General features: G+C 42.4%; 1 protein-coding gene across 1 annotated transcript; it reads left to right on the forward strand.

Moving 5' to 3' along the window:
- The first annotated feature begins 11947 nt into the window (after positions 1-11947).
- On the forward strand, positions 11948-13713 carry CCL20 (C-C motif chemokine ligand 20). Its single transcript, XM_066556993.1, has 4 exons — positions 11948-12029; positions 12258-12372; positions 13088-13165; positions 13339-13713. Exons 1-4 carry the CDS (start codon positions 11948-11950, stop codon positions 13364-13366), a joined length of 303 nt encoding a protein of 100 aa, XP_066413090.1. The 3' UTR covers positions 13367-13713.
- Positions 13714-16821: the final 3108 nt, after the last annotated feature.

The following is a 16821-nucleotide window of genomic DNA, read 5'->3' on the forward strand; positions in this document are numbered from 1 at the left end:
TACTGGACTCTGTTTGGGTTTTGTGCTTTTCCTGTTCTTCTAGTGTTACAGCTTGCTCTGACACCTCCTTTGGAAAGGCCTCCAGCTGGCTTTCTTTCAGCACCCTTAAAGGAACAGCTAAAAATCCTGGCCTGACTTTGCCCCAAGGCAGCAGTGAATCAAGACCCAAACTACAGTTTAGTGCCTGACTGGCACAAAATCAATAGAGGAAGTTCTGTTCCCAAAGAATTTTGGGTCTATTTGACAGAATATGTGGCTTGGGAGCCACCTGTGCCTCAAACTGACCTATATTAAAGAGGGAGCAGTAGCTGTAGTGGGTAGTTACAGAGGTGAGGGTGAGCAAATACCACTGCTGTAAGATTGGAAGGTATCCCCACCACTTACATGGGGTTTCAAACTATTCAGAAGAACTTAAAAGGTAAAAAGTAAAGCACACTGCTCTGCTTCCTCTTTACTTATTTGCTGGCAAATTTGTCAGATTTTTTGCTTCTAAAGGTTCCTACAGGGCTGCTGAAGATGGGGAGAGCTGCCCTACAGCCAGCTTCAGAAGATTCTGTGGGACTCACAACAGCAGAGTACACTATGTAAATGTACAGACTTTCACCAAAAGTATTTACACAAATTTAGATCCACTCCCACCCTGGTCTCACAGCATGTAGGTTTGGGTGATGTAATAATTATTTAGGAATAAGACTGGTACAGTAGGAAAATGTGTAAATATTTGTAAATAACAGTGAATTATCCAACCAGAGGAAGGCAGCACCTTGGTTCACACACAGTAAAATGGAACAGTAGTTTTATGGACACATACATGAATATGAAAAAGGTATGACATTCCTTGCTGGGTCAGACAAGTGTCTCAGCTCAGCCACCTTTGCCTTCACTCCTGGCCAGGTTTTGCAGCCTTTGCCTTTTATCCCTCAACAATCCAATATTACAGGATTAGTGATGTTAGAGGGGCCATCCCTGCCTCTTGCCTTTATAACTTATTTGTTGGCCTTTGTCATGAAACCATCTCCTCCTGCCTGAGACAGTGCTGTGCACTTCTGGAGTCATGAAACACCTAGAGCTGGGAGGGAGCCATGTGACCGTGTTCACAGGGGTTCTTGGATGAGGCAAGAGACGAGAATGTTGACTCCATGTTCAGAAGGCTTGATTTATTATTTTATGATATATATATTACATTATAACTATACTAAAAAGAAATAGAAGGAAAGGTTTCATCTCTCAGAAGGCTAGCTAAGACTAGAATAGAAAAGAATGATAACAAAAGCAGCTGGCTCGGACAGAGCATGAGAGTGAGCTCTGCCGTGACTGGTCAGTAAATCCAAACATCCACAGGAGACCAATCGGGGATCCACCTGTTGCATTCCACAGCAGCAGATAAACATTGTTTACATTTTGTTTCTGAGGCCTCAGCTTCTCAGAAGGGAAAAATCCTATAGAAAAGGATTTTCACAAAAGACGTCTGCAACAGAGCCGTAGGGATCATCATGTTCCACTTCCTGCTCCTCACAGGACTATCTCCATCTGAATCATGTGACTCATGGTGCATCATCAGACACTCCTCATATGCTGGCAGCCTCTGTAATGCATGTGAAACTAACCCGTGGAAGGAATGTAATAATTCCTTTGGGCCCTTTCCCAGCCATCCGTCACTGCTGACACTGATACCAGAGTTATCTTAGTTCTCCTGTTCCATTGATCCTGTGGCTATAGGAGGTGACAGCCCCTCTGAGAGAACACTGAGAATACCTGCATTTGGTTTTATTCTCGCAATCTCTTGCTAAAATGCAGAGAACACTTGAGGGAAACAGTGTTACTTGGGGTTTGCATTGACTTACTGAAGAATCCAACTAAAATTTCTTGACACTGAGAAAAACTGCAAAATTCTGTTTTTCCTGTAGTGCAATAATTAGAAAGAATTATTTAAGTAACTTCCAGGTACTGATGATTGGTTTCTCTGCTTTCAGATCCTCTTTTATCCTTTATTATCTCTTCTTTCCCATAGTCTTCAATCCATCTTGTTTGTAGTTAAAATTTCATGCTTTTTCACTGATTCACTTCTGAATGCCAAATAGAAGTCTGTGAACTTATGCAAGTTTTTGGTCAACTTGAGCCCTATGCCATAAGGTGCCTGCAGCAGAGCTTAGCTGCTGGGTTTGAAGGGAACTACACTCTTTTTACCAAGTGTAGTCAGATGCAGAAGTGTTGTTCTGCTTGGTGGGAGGGCTGGGCAATCTGTTTCTAGCTGACATCCCAATTCTGTTCACTTGGGAAAGGGAAGATTCTGTAAGAGTGGAGGAAAGGTGAGTTTTATGGTAGTAGTCTATCCTGAAGAGTTACTCTAATATGGTCTCCAATGAATCAAGGAGATAGGAAAATTCTGAGAGAGGAAGAAAGGCAGTAAAAGAACAAGACTGAAAACCTTTGTCATCCTGATACTGTCTCCTGCCTCTGCTGCCCCTTGGACTCAATCCTGATATTATGTCTGGTGCTTCACAGGATGGCACCAAGGCTGAAAGGCTCATGGTGGCAGCAGGAGGTGTCTCTCTGTCTGGTTGGGCACTGAACATCAGCTCACAAATCACTTCTGCTTATTGACGCCTGCCCAACTCAGACAAAGAGGCTTCTTCAATCAAACTGATGGCTTATTCTATTTGGACAATGTGTACTTTGTTCTCTAAAGGAAGTGATAGCAAAGAAAATTTTCTGTGGCTATCACTTCCTTTAGAAAAAGGAAGTAATTTTTCTTTCCAGAAAAATACTGCAGATTTTTCTCCATTTGTGGCCAAATATAGCCTATGCACAGAAAGGTTCCGATGGCAGTTAGAATAAAGTGTATTTTTGTCAGATACTCATGACCCAGGAGTATTCACAGGACAAGTTCACTTTCTGACATACGAATCAGCTGATCTTTATCTTTTCTCATGTACTGCATGCTCACTTAGGGAATGAGCTGCTCTCTGCAGTCTGGCCCTGAATCCCACAGTGTGTGGGTGAGTCTTTCCATGACTTGTGTCTCAGCTGAATCTTGCCCCAGGTTCCTAACACATAGCAAGACATTCACATCCTGGGCTCAGGTGATTTTTATCTGAGACACAAAAATGAATATGCAAAGTTTGGTGTGGAATATTTAGATAGAAGGTACTAAGGGCAATACTCCAAGGGGTAGGTTAGGAAATACATTCAACCAAATTAACGTCACGGGTACTTGGTTTATATGTACACTTACAGCTGCTTCCTTATTAAAAAGTAATGCTGTAAGGCCATTTTTTACTATGCTGTACCTTACCTAAGGATAATGCCTACCCTTTTTATCTATTTACTCTTCTTAACTCTTGTCACTGGAGTGCCCATTGCCACTGGCAACATGCCAGGGGAGTGGCTGCTGGTAGCAGTGCAGAAGCTGGAACAAACAGCTGTGCCATTAATCAGCACCCTAAGACATTTTGAGGGGGTTTAATTCTTTTTTATTATAGGCAGCATTTTTGTGTTGGCATGCTTGGGCACAAACAAGACCTGGATCTCTTGTTATAATGTGCTACCAACATGGTATGGAGCACATAGAAGTCCTGTGATGAGTTTATAAAGACTGGTTGAACCTACTTTGGCCATGTTTTATGTCCCTTTTGTAAACAAAGAAGTCTGAGCTGGTTTGAAGGGATTTAGCCTCTTAATCTCCTCTATTGGCCAGGGAAAGTTAGGTTGCATTACCTTTCTGCAATATAGGTCACTGGCTGGTTTGTCTCCTTTTGGTTACAGGTTAGGTGCTGAATTCACTGTAGGTGAGAGATCACTGATGTAGTTGTGAGAGGCTGAGCAAGGAGCATCTAATAACAGTGGGTGTCCCTTTGGAAGCATTGCCAAGGCTTTACAGGCATCCTTATTTGCATGGCAGTGCCCTGAATTGCAGCTCTCTGATTTGCTCTGTGTCTCTTGCAAAAATCTCACACAGATCTTGGGAGGTTTCCAAATAAAGGTGTTTCCCACTCTCTGAGGACTGGGTTGATTGAACAAGTTTTACTTTCTCCCTCTTACTGGCACAAAGCACACTCTGCTCTCCCAGCTGAGGCATGCAAAGCAGTGAGGTGTTGGAAGGAGAAGAAAACTTGTGTTGCATTCAATGACAGCAGAACAGAAAGATCTACAGAAGAACAGGTTATACCTTAAGTAGGTCATTTAATTTTCCTTATATTTTTCTTCTGGATCATCAGTGGAGGACAGGAACCACTCTTTTGTCAGTGGAACTCTCTAAGGATTTTCCTTTCTAATCAAATATTATGAGGTCACTGCTGTAGGTTTGCAGCTGACTTTTGTTCTAGTTCTGACTGTGGCTGAGTGCACTGGGCTCTGGTGTCCCTCTGCCCCCTACACTGTCTGTCAGCTCTTCTAATGGCATAGAAGCCATCAGGATTTAAAGGAAGAACAGCAGTTTTTTTGTTTCTCAATGAAGTGGGGAAAGATGATTCTGGTGAGAAAAAAGTGACACATGGTAACAAACAATGAGCAAAAAAGCATTGCTTTTAAGAGATGAGGAAGAATATGAAGGACTCTATTAAGCTTCATGTTTAGAATTTCTAACCACAGTTAGAAATAGATGTATGTAGGATGCTTATCCCAGCACCAAAAAATCTTCCCTATCTCCAAGTTTGCTATTTGATGATTTGGCCTGGTGACTTTAACATCTTATTTGTAGTTTTTGTAACAATGCCATACAATCCAATTCAATACCTGTGCTTTAGTCTTTCTTGGATTGCATACTTTCAAAATCTCCAGTTAATTAACAAAAGGGAAGTGATATATACGTCAAAGAAATCTCATTTGAAATGGTTAATACTTGTAGTGACTAATGCTAATGCTCCCTCACTGTGGTTTGCCAAAGAGAAATGAGAGGAAAAACCTGAAGGGATTTCTAAGGCACTTTCCATGTTGAAAGAGCACTTTCAAGGGTGTGTTCGCCTGCAGACTTATTCCACAGGCCTCCCACTAGTGGCAGATATTGTCCTGCTGTCACAGACGGATATCTCATTTCAGAGATGCAAATTCATGTTTGCACAACCTCTGTGTGTAGGAAGTTTCATTCAGCTCAGCATATCCTCTCTTTTTTTTTTTAACCTCAAGGTTCATCTCATTACAGACACCATGGGAGACTCTGAATCATTGCAACAGCCCAAGTAGTGTAAAGTCCTGCTGAAAGAGCATTTGTCACATTTTCATAAGTGGTCATAACAAGCTGGCTGCTTCATTTAATGCTAAACCTCTAATGACAACTGAAACCATCTTAAAATAAGTCCATTATGCTGCTAGTGTTTGCTTAAATGTAAGAATTCTTGCACTTAAAATGTCCCGAGTTCTTCTAATATCTTGATTTCTTGCCAGCTCCAAAGAGTTTTGATCATAAAGTTATTAATGTTTTTAGGGGTTTTGTTTTTGTTTGTTGTTTGGTTTTTTCATCAACAGTGTGTAAGGTTTTATCCCTTCCATGAAGAATTTTTTTTTTAATGTGATCCAAGTTCTTCATGTGCCTTCACCTTCCTGTGAGTTCTTTCAAAGGCAAAGCAGTTACAGTGTATGTTATACCCTGGAGCTCTGGCCCTGGTTGCCATATGCCTCAATGTCCTAGGTCAGGTACAAGCACAAATAGAAAAAGGACCAGTCTTTGATCTGAGGAAGGCTGAGCCTACTTACTTGAGGAGATGTTTTTGTAAAATACAGGTCACTTTGGAATAGCACATTTCTGTCAAGCCCGGATTGCTTGACTTAAAACATCTTTTCTGGCTTAAAACAGTTTTTCTGTCTCTGGTTCTTGCCTTGCTTACAGGAGCCTCGATGACTGTGAGCAGGCTTGAGTGGTTGGACACAGCACCCTCCTCAAAGCCCTAGCCAAGAGCCAGACCAACAGGGCACTTCTGGGGCTGGCTGCAGTTGTCTGGACTAGCAGTAAGCAAGAAAGACTCTGAAAATGGGGACAAGCAAGGGAATGCTTGAAACAGCCAAGCAAACTCTGCAGAAAGAGAGGAAAAATTACCCTGGCAAATGTCTTTCTTCACAGGAGCTAGGGCAAGGCTGCTCTTTCTAGGGCCTCCAAATGCCTCTTGCAGAAATCAAGGGGTGATAACCAAGGTCCAGAAAAGGGGTATAGGAGGGTGAGAGAGTCAGTGATATCAGTTGTGTTATGCAAATAACCTGTAACAGTCAGGATGGAAGGGATGTGGTGGTGTGGTTCCCTTGGGAAAAGAGCAGGCCTCTTGGAAAGAGGGAAGTCCAAGGAATTTGGTTTGGGCAACTGTGGTTTAAAGCTCCTCACAGGAAAGTCCCTATAACGTAACCCTGTAGAGGTGAAAAGCTGCAGTGATTGCAGCACTTGTCTTGAGAGGGCCTGTGTCCACAGCTGCTCTGCCAGCCCTCATGACACAGCCACTCCAGTGTTAACTAACAGCTATTCAAAACAATCTTGACTGGTTTTTGTTTGGCAATCCCAAATAAGCAGGAATTGCTGGGTATTTTTAAGCTGGTCTTCCAGTAAGACATGACAAAACGCTGGCTGTGTTCACAATGTACTGAGTAGTCCAAGTAATCACATATTCTGTATGTCAAGTATGACTTGGTAAAAACTTCATGATTTCTCTTGGTCAACTTAAAACATTACCACTTCATGTTGTTTAGTTCTTTATTCTCTTTTCTTTATAGGGTTTGGATTATTTGTCTTAGGTCTTCCTGAGGAAGCAAACTCAACACAAAAAAGCAGCTTCCTATTTTCTTAATAGTTCTCTCTTAATTTTATACAAAACCATGTTTCAATTGAATTAATGAACAGTTTCAGCCAACCTAAAACTGCATTTTAATGAAAAATTTAGGTCACAGATTTTCTTCCTCCCTACTTCTGTTCTTGTATTTTACTTTCAAGATTCAGAAAATGTCACATATTTCTCTTTCATAATTGCCAAGGCATAGTATCTTTTTCTCCTCTCTCTGAATTAAACATTTTTAAAGTGCAAGCCCTCATTTTATCAGTACCAGAAGGCATTTTCACATTCAGGCTGTGGATTTTGGCTCCACCTGGCATGGTCCTGCCCCTCCTTCTGCGCTGAATTTGGGGTATGGAGAGTGTTTTCATACATCCATCCTCCATGTACTCATTCTTCTCTCTGGCTGCAGTTGCACAGGGTTTTTTCCCCTTCCTAAATACATTATCCCAGAGATGATACCACTGTCAGTGATGGGCTCAGCCTTGTCCACTGAGTCCTTCCTTGGAGCCAGCTGGCATTGGCTCTGCCAGACATGGGAGAAGATTCTAGCAGAGAATCCACCACCAGTGCCTATCCAAAACCCTGCCACACAAATCCAATGAAGACTTTTTCTCATTCTTCTTTCCAGTTATAGGCTTTGCCATCACATTTGAGAGGTCCCTTTCTGTGAAAAGGTGATTGGCTACCCCAAGGGACTGTAGACAGAGTAGAGTTAACATTGCAGAGAGAAATCTTCCTTCAGAACATTAGATATTTAGCTTCTGCATGTAAGCAGCAGGAAGCAATCAGCAGTGCTGGGATGCTGCCAGGATGCTCATGGCAGGTGCACCAGGTCTCCTCATAACCTGCACTTTCCATAGATGGGAAGTTAATTTCTCCCAACAGGCACAGATCTTGTCCATAATTGCTTCAACGCAATGTCATTCAATGGTATTTCTAGACCTGTAACGTATGAAGTGCAACCTCTAATTAGTGAAAATTGGCTTCTTCCTCAGATAACAACTTTTGTCAGTCATGCAAGTACTGAATTGCCTGAAATCACTGGATTGCATCACAGCCTCTACAGCTCCAGAGATATTGAGCAAGTTACCTCTGGAACTTTTGTGCTTGGTACTTATTATGCATTTACTCATCAGAGATTATGCAATGATTAAATCCCCGTATTTGGCCATGTTCCTTCCGGCTACTGCCTTCTCATGCACTTTGCTTTATCAAAGGAGTCCTAAACCTCTGGAAATTACAGAAGGGAATTTCCCCCATCTGGTTTTGTGTTTCCTGGATGATCAGCAGTATTGCTGTACAGTTTTATTTACATCAATTCAGAAAAGGCACTAATAAGCAATAAAACAATATCCATTTGTGAGGATGAAAAACATGGAAACTTGTTATCTGCTAGTTCATTAACAACTGGCAGTATGTTTCTCATCTTTTTGTGGGGCACAGGTAAAGATACTAATAGTGGCTGACATTCAAGTACTTTATTTTAGTCTTTCATCTTTAATGGTAGACCAAAGCCCATAAAGTGACAATAATCAAATGGTTAATGATTATAAAGTTCCTTCTCTGTCTTTCTCTTCAAAAGTCCATGAAGTATTTTAACCCTTGCATGAAAACTAAGTAGACTGCTCCTGTGCTTTTCTGTGATGGGGAGAATGATGTGGTAAGACCATGCCCTCCCCTGCAAATTTTTTTACTCTGTATGGAGGTGTTTATCAAGGTTGAACTATTAAGTCCTCTTCAGCACTTCAGACTTTCAGCAAATATTTCTGTGAGTAAAAGTCCTTTGGGATATAAAAGAGGAAGCATATTATCAGGATGCAGCAGCTTGGTGACCAGAGAAAGTTGCCCCTGGCTGTAGCTTTGCAGTTGGTGTCTGAGAGCAGTTTGACTCCCCAGCTCTCCTCTTTAACATCCCCAAGCTGTTCAGCACCATCAGTTCCCCAGTATTGCTTGGGAAAAGGCTCAGTTTTCCCTAATGCATTTCTTCCACAGGTCTGACTGTATCGCTCTGCAGCACTGGCACCTAGGCTGTCTTTGCTGTTATACCCACAGGAGGGGTTTGAGCCTGTTTTCTCTGGCCCCTGGAACAACAGGAGGAAGCTTAGGAGAGGATGAATGCTTTGTCAGTCTGTGTTTTGCTGCTCTGCCTTACTGTGTCTGCAGTTATTGTGAGGGGATCTGAGGAGGGACAACAGGAGGGAGAGAACCTTCTTTGCTGAGAAGCTTACAGCAAAGTCAAGTCAGGAAGACAAATAAGTCAGGGAACTAAAATAAGAAACAAACAGCTAAATGTGAAAAACCCAGAAAAAATAATTTAGGGTTGACTGTGGCTTGGGAAGGAGCCCAAGTTTAAGATCATGTTCAGGGAAAGACCACATCCAGCTTGAGTATCTGCAAGGCTGTTCAAGCTAGGCTTTCCCATCCTGGGCAACCTGTCCCAGTGCCTCACCCACCTGCTATGGCTGCTCTGTGCCTGATGGGAGTTTCTCTTTTCACAGCTTGTGGCTGATACCTGTCATGCTTTTGCTGTACCCTCTGAGGAGACTCTGGACACAGCCCTCCCTACACAGGCCCCAGGGCAGGGAAATGATGGCTTCCCTTGACCTGGTGTAGCTTTTGAACTGCAGTAGTGTTAAGACACTGAACACATTTATATGGCACCTGCAACTGAGCCAGGAACAGGTTTGGAGGTGCCACTGCCACTGGCCACCCTGGGGCCTGGCAGCCTCATCTCTTGGCTGTGTGGCAGTCCCTGGCCAGCCCACATGGCCCCACTTGGTGACACAGGTGCCAAAGGAAACCAGGTTGAAAGTTTGGTTGGGTCAGGGTGGACAACAGTCACTGTCCCCTCACTCCCAGGGAATAAAGAAAAACACTTCTATGGGACATATAAGCACCTCCTTGTTTTTATATGTTTTTTGCCTTCTGTTTCCATTAGGGGTTTGTGAAGGTAAAGAATGATAAGATACAGTTATGTGTCATATCACAACTAGCAGAGATTTCTTCAGCTGTTTGCATTAAACCTTTTTGGATTGTTTTAACTACTTTGTGCAAATAAACTGAAGGCACTCTGTGTACAAACAAAATGACAGTGCTCCTGAAGTTGGGGCCATCCTTGTGGCTGTTGTTCCAAATCTAAATCTTAACCTAATTTCCTAAAACTAACAAAAAAATGAGATAAAAAGAACACCTTTTAAAATGAGCACGTGTCCAGCTGTGACAAGGTACATGGCCAGTCACGGTCAGTTGTGGGAACCACAGCTGTGATGGAACTGCCTGAGGGCAGAACTGGACAGTTGTGGGAACCACAGCTGTGATGGAACTGCCTGAGGGCAGGACTACAGGGTTAGGGCTGCCTGAGGAGTGTCATTGCCCTGGTATCCAAACTGCTGGGGCTTAGGTAGAAGTGTCAAAGCTCTCAAGATGAGAAGATTCTGTCCAAGAAGCACTCAGTGGAGAAGAAGTAGAGCTGTAGAGTCACAAGGAAGGCATGAGGTGCAAGGCCACCTCCATATGGATAAGGAAATGGCATATGAAATGCCAAAGCTGGGTATAGGTACAATAGGTTTGGGATCCATGAAACCTGTATGTAAAAGAAAAAAACTACCATTCTACTCAGCTAGTTTCAGGCATTGCCTAATGCTGACAGTCTTTAAAGCAGTGCAGACACAGCTGGATAAGGAGAGCATTGATCTTTTTGAACTTTTGTGGTATTTCACTATGATCCATAAGACAGTTACAAAAGCTGCATTCATTAGGGTATGGGCTCTTTGTTGCCTCCTCCCCATCCTTTGGCCAGTTGCTGTGGCTCTGCAGAGAAGCATGTCCAGTATATGGTGATGCCATGCACACTGCAAGGCTGCTCATGTATATGAAATTTCATATGAAATTCCCTCAATTCTCACTATTACATAGAGAAATTAATTTCTCTGAATAACAGTCTGTTCTAGAGTTCAAGCTGTTTCCATTTCTGCAAATCACCCTTTGAGAGAGGTACTGGCACCCCGTGAAGCATAGAAGACATGTAATTATGCACTGCCTATGACTGTCCATTGACTCTACCTTAAGAGAAAGCTTGAACACTTAAAGCTCAGGTTACTCTATAAGCACCTGGAGCTGGCAGCAGCTCCTGTGAGCACTGGCTGGCCGGGACATGGCCTGCAGCCATCACAGTAGTTTCACAAAGATCCCTAAACAGCATGGGAAAGTTCCATCCTTGAGTAGCAGCTCAAACGTTGTACTTGGAGTGGTGACAGAGCCTCTCCCTGGTGGTTTCTCTAGAGCTGTGCGAGGCAATTTTAAGATTGTGTGTATTTTTGTTGAATGTTCACGAGTTACAATACTCTGGTACAGTTTGGGAAAGCAACAAACTACAGCTATCGTTTATGAAGCACATTAATGCATTCTAGAAAGCACAGATTTGGAGAATATAGGCCCCATTTCAAGTTTCTTTTAAGCTCACTGTGTTGCAGATGAAATAGTTCAGACATGTAATGAGCTGCAGGAAGTCATGGCAAGGAATATATGGTTAAGGAAACGAAAACCCCATTTCCATGGATACTCAATCCTGCTCATGTGTCCCTGCCAATACTACAGTCCAGAGCTCAGAAACAGTAATCTGGAAAGTCCAATGTTACAGTGTTGGCCAACCAGGAAATATTAATGTAGCACTTTGGTGTTGGTGCAGCTTGTGACCCAGCTCCTTGCCACACTGAAATGAATCTGGCTGGCTCAGCCCACCTGCCTCTGCTCTCAGGCTGGGTTCATTAAACTAGAGCACAGCAGACACACAGTTTCTGTAGGTAATATTTAAAGTTACCTACATTGACTTTCCTCATTTCACAACCCACACTCCTACCCCCAAAACTACACACGCTTCACCCACAGAACCATTACCTCACAGCCTTTTATTTCCTTTTCTTTCAGACTGAATCTTTTAAGCAACTTTAAAAAACATTAGAATATTCCCCAGCACACTGTTATCTCTGTTTGTAGTACCCGGAAGGAGAGCCGGGGCCAAATCGGGCGAGATGGAATGTGCCATGGGGAAACCCGCTGATGACAGTGGAACCGCCCGTGTGTGAATTCCCGGGCTCCTGCCACCCCTTTATAAGCAGGTGGAGGTGCGGCAGGGCTGGCAGGAGCAGCAGGCACAGCCAGGCACTCGCTGGAGCACAGCTGTGTGTGCAGAGGGCATGACTGGCTGCAGCAGCAAGAGCATGGTCCTGGTCTCCCTGCTGGGGCTCCTGGCGCTGCTCCTGTGCGGCACCTCGGAAGGTGAGTGACCTCAGGTGCTCTGCTCTGGGAAGGGCTCCTGCTGCTGCTCACAGCTGGCAGCAGTGAGGGGCTGAGCTGGAAGGGAATGGTTTCAGCAAAGTGTGCTGTCTCCTGTCTCATCCCCCTCTTCTGTCATGGGTGAGCTGGATGGCTGGGGTTGAGCAGAGAGTGCCTTAGACAGCAGGGCCAAATGGAGTTTATTTACCTTGTTGTTGTCCTTCATTCCAGCACAAAGTAACCAGGACTGCTGCCTGTCCTACACCAAAGTGCGTCTGCCTAAGTGGGCCCTGAAGGGTTACACGGAACAGCTCCCCAGCGAGGTCTGCGACATCCCTGCCATCATGTAAGTTACTTTCTGAATCTCTGCAGTTTTTTCTGACATGTATTAACTTTAGGATGTCTGTTTGGGCTAAACCAAGGATTTGAATGTTATAAGAGAGATTTTTCCTGCCTTTTCAAAAAGTTAAATTAACTGAAGAAATTGTATATCACACCTGTAAACAAAACACACAACCTCTAGCTGATAGGGACTGCTAACCCAAGGGACAGTCATACAATGTAAATAATAAATCTGACTCTTTAGCAATCAGCTGTGCAAACAAGGTTTTGTCTCCAGCTAAGGGCCATTCTGGCCAACACAGAGTGCTTCCTTGCCAAAACCTGTAAACAGATACATAAGTGACAAGATTTCTTCTAATTCACAGGGATCGGATGTTTTACTTACAAGGTTTTGGCCTAGATATTGATCTGTCATCTTAGCTTGACAGTACCTATTCTCAATTTTACAAATTGTTTCCAATATCCAGCAAAGGTCTTTGACTAAACAGATCAAATAAATTGAACAACATTTTATGGTGCAAAAAATGATCCCTGAGACTGAAGTAGCTATTGCATTTAACTTTCTTTTTCTTCATATAATATTGGAGGGATTTGGAGCATCCATATCTAGCTACTGTTTACAAAAGCAGTTTGTATTGGTCATTATATAGAGTAACTGTACTCCACACAGCAGTTATTGGCAGAGATTTCTGATTTCTTTACCATTATTTCTTTACCAGTTTCCACACTGCCAGTGGGCTGAATGCCTGTGTAAATCCTAAGGAAGGCTGGGTGAAGAAACATCTCCTTTTCCTGAGGTAGGAATCCATCTCTTTCCATCTTCTGTCAGACTCAGCTACTCCTTTCTGGAGTCTTCTCAGAGACAGTCATGTCACATGCCCCTTTTTCCACCTGAGCTATTCTCTCAGGGGAGAAGAGAAAACTATAATTGAGGTCATTATTTATGTGTGTTCTCTCTTCCTTTTAACAGCCACAGGCTCAGGAGGATGTCAGCCTGACGCAGTTTCCAGCAAGGAGCTGAACACAGACGTGGCTGAAGAAGCACTTGAGGCTCCTAGCTGAGGTGGTTTGTACACTGCTGTGTGCTTACTCACCTCCAACTCTGGCTTCTTTGGAACCATGAACTTCTTGAGTTGATTCATATTGCATCGCTGTTTTGCTTGAGTTAAGCATTTTGTTACAGTTTCTATTTTTACTAATATGTTTATATTACTGATAGGACATGAGTACTGTTTAGTAAGGTCTACCTTGAGCTGTTGTACAGAGTGTGAATTTTATTAAGTTTATTGCACGTTGGTTTTGTTTTCTTCAGCATATGTAAAGCAGGTTATTTATTCTGTTTATTTTGTTATTGTCTTGTGCCAAAATGTTTCCTTTAAGCTGTAGTTAGCATTATAATACCTCTTGAATTATTGTTAAACAAAGTCTGTTTGTAGAAAAAAAATGGTAACTGGAGATTTTAAAAAATTAAATGTTAAAATCAGCACTCTCTGTGATATGTTTATTTCTTTTTACTTGGAAACATGACTTGCCCTTGAAATTAATTGCTTTGTTAAGAGCCTCCAGCTGAAACAATTGCACAGGTGTGTTGACACCTGTTACAACCACTTTCCACCTTACTCACTTTGCTTGCCCTAGGGGTAGCCATGACCTCCATAGGATATAATTCCTTCCTTACCCCCAGCCAGCTGCTATATATCAAGTTTTGTTTACCATGAAGATTTAGCTTCATCTTAACCAGACTTGAGAGAATTCCTTTTGCCAGTTTCTCTATTTATTCAGGAGAAGCCTTACACATTGTTACTGGGCAAGCTTCTCTAGCATATCCACCAGGAGGATTCATTGTGGTAGCAGTCTGCTCTCAACCTAAAGGGCTTTCTCTAGTGGAGAAACTTGCAGTGCTTTCCTCTGCTTTTTGTGTCTGCCTATGGTATCCTATGGCTTTTGGCATAATGAGGTTTTCCTGATGCAGGAGCTCTTGATGGAGGTCAGGGATGCCTGATAAAAAAAATAATGAGACCTTATGGAAGAGATGGGTGCAGTCAGGCTGGGGAAGGCTGTTCAGCTTTTTATCTTCTATTACATGGCCCATGTGGACTTCAGGGATGTGACCAGATAGGGTGGGCAAGTGAAGTCCTCCCACTGTCAGCACCAGAGTCTTATGGATAAATTTACATCTTACCTTTTACTATCTATTAGCCATAGAAATACAAGCACTAATTTTAATTTAATTTTTAAACTTAAAGGCAAATTATTTTTGGTGCCCTTGAGAGAGGAGCTGAGAGATACTGGGTTTTTAAAATGGTGTTCATGAGTATAAACCTGTTATTTTCTGGTTTCAACACCTGCTAGAGCTTAAAAATTCTGCTTGTGGCTCTACAAATCTGGGACTTGTCAGTTCCCTGTGGGTGAAGCTCTCAAGGAGCAAGGAATCTAAAGGAGCAAAATTAATTAGCTTTAATTTCCTTCAGGTGGATTCCTGATATTGTGAACATAAGGTATTCTCCAGGGAGAAGTAATCACCCAGCTTGTTCCCTGGGCATTCCCCTAACTTCTGGGCAGAATTGTGGAGCTCTGTCTCATACCTGCTAGTACTGGTACGGGCTGTTTGGGCTCAAAGAGTTCATAGGTTAAATCAGGTACCAAAAAGTGGTGCAGATGTGATGAATGGGTTTGTTTAAAAGTGCTGGAAGCTGAGGTTCCCCAAGCCTACCCTGGGAATGGGTGTTAGGAACCAGAGCTGTAAAGAACTTGGTGCAGAAAAGCCTGGAGTGCAAGGGTTGAATTTAAAGCAGGGGAGCAAAATAAGGAAGTGAAGACCAGTGTGTGAAATTCTGTGGGTGGCTCTTAATTCCCAGTTCAGGCCTCTTTAAAGTTTTGTAGTGCTTCTGTAACTCACTCTTCCTCTGCTCATCCATGCTGCCATTGCTACAAAACCCCACATGCTCCATCCACAGAGCTATGACTTGAGGGATTTCTTTTTAGTTCCTCCTATTCTGGGCAATTTTTTTTTATAACCAACCTCTTGGGAAGAGGAAAGATATTGAAAATATTGGTTTCCATGCTCAATATCAGAAATTGCTAAGGTTGATATGTTACTGGTAGCAAAGTCTGTGTAGAAATAGCCTGTCCCTCCATGCCTTCCTGAGGATACAAACAGGTTTTATAACTGAGTGCTGGGACTCCAAAATCATCAGATCAGAGGCACATTTCTGTATGTAACCTTAAGTGATCAGTTAGAAATTCTGACAGCTCTGGAAATCATGACCCTTTCTAGGAAAACCTGAATCCTGATTACTTTGGTGGGACTGTTCTGCATGTGAGTAGGTGAGTTTCTGTCTCCTCTCCATCTTTGGCCTTCAGCTCCTAATTCAGCCTGTGCAATTTTGTTGAATAATTTGAGATGGAGAATTAAATAATGGTCATTTGGAGACTTTTTCTCTCCCATTTGCATAATGTTTAAAAAAAAATGTTTTTTTTTTTTCTTGCAAAATGCTTTTTATTATTGCTTGGATATTTGGGAAGTGGATGTGAGAGCTTTCCCTTCAAATTCTGAGCACTTTATACTTCAAAGTGTCTTGCTTTCTCTGTATTGAAACCAGTCCTCAGTGATTCTTTTGCTAGCTGCAGTATTGCTATTGAATCCTATTTGTTTCTATTCTTTCTGTGGTTTTTTAAAAATAATTTTTCTGCTTCTTTTTTAATTCCTTTTTTTTACCATAAAACAATTTCACACCTTTCCAAATCAGGAATTGCAGCCTTTTGTTGTGTTAGGACCTTTGACAGAAAAATTTCTGTTCACATATGGAATCATAATTAGATTTACTCATTTCTAAATTTTTTTATCACACTCCAGCACAAAGCAACAAAATAACTAGCATTGCAGGGTCAGGAATTTTTGTAGAGAATAGCAAATGTGATTATTTAGTTTTGCTGTTAAAACGTAAAACCTGCCACATTTCTTCTGCTGGAGAAGTACTGACAAGTTATTTATCATTTCTCTTCAGTTGATGGCAGCTTCCATAAGTTGAAGGCTGTTTTATTCCTTCCTTGTCTCCTGATTTTTCCACCAAAAGGGGAAAAACACAAAGAGGGTTTGTAAAGCCCCTGCAAATCCAAGAGACAAATGGGTGAATGGCCTTGTCCTGCAGTCAGGTATATCTGAAAGCCCAGCTTCACTGGGTGTGCTTAGTGACAGTGACACTTTCAGCCCCCCACAGGGATGGGGACAATTGATCCATTCTTTTCAATTACCAACCAGCCCACGTGCAGCCTAACTTCACTCCTGATGAACTGGAGTGCACTACTCAGCTGCAATTTGTTGAGAATTGAATTGGGGAACTCCAGAACTGCAAAGGGCTTTAAGCTCATGACACTGTCACTTGATTCTAATGGCACCCACCCAGCTGGAAAAACATCAAAACAACAGAAATGGATCAATTGTAACAGACCT

This window comes from Molothrus aeneus, chromosome 10 (assembly GCF_037042795.1).
Source record: "Molothrus aeneus isolate 106 chromosome 10, BPBGC_Maene_1.0, whole genome shotgun sequence".
NCBI lineage: Eukaryota > Metazoa > Chordata > Aves > Passeriformes > Icteridae > Molothrus > Molothrus aeneus.

Coding starts and splice junctions, on each gene's coding strand:
- CCL20 (XM_066556993.1), top strand. CDS start 11,948: ATGACTGGCTGCAGCAGCAAGAGCATGGTCCTGGTCTCCCTGCTGGGG. Junction 12,373..13,087: donor TGCGACATCCCTGCCATCAT/GTAAGTTACTTT, acceptor TTTCTTTACCAG/TTTCCACACTGCCAGTGGGC. Junction 13,166..13,338: donor AAACATCTCCTTTTCCTGAG/GTAGGAATCCAT, acceptor TCCTTTTAACAG/CCACAGGCTCAGGAGGATGT.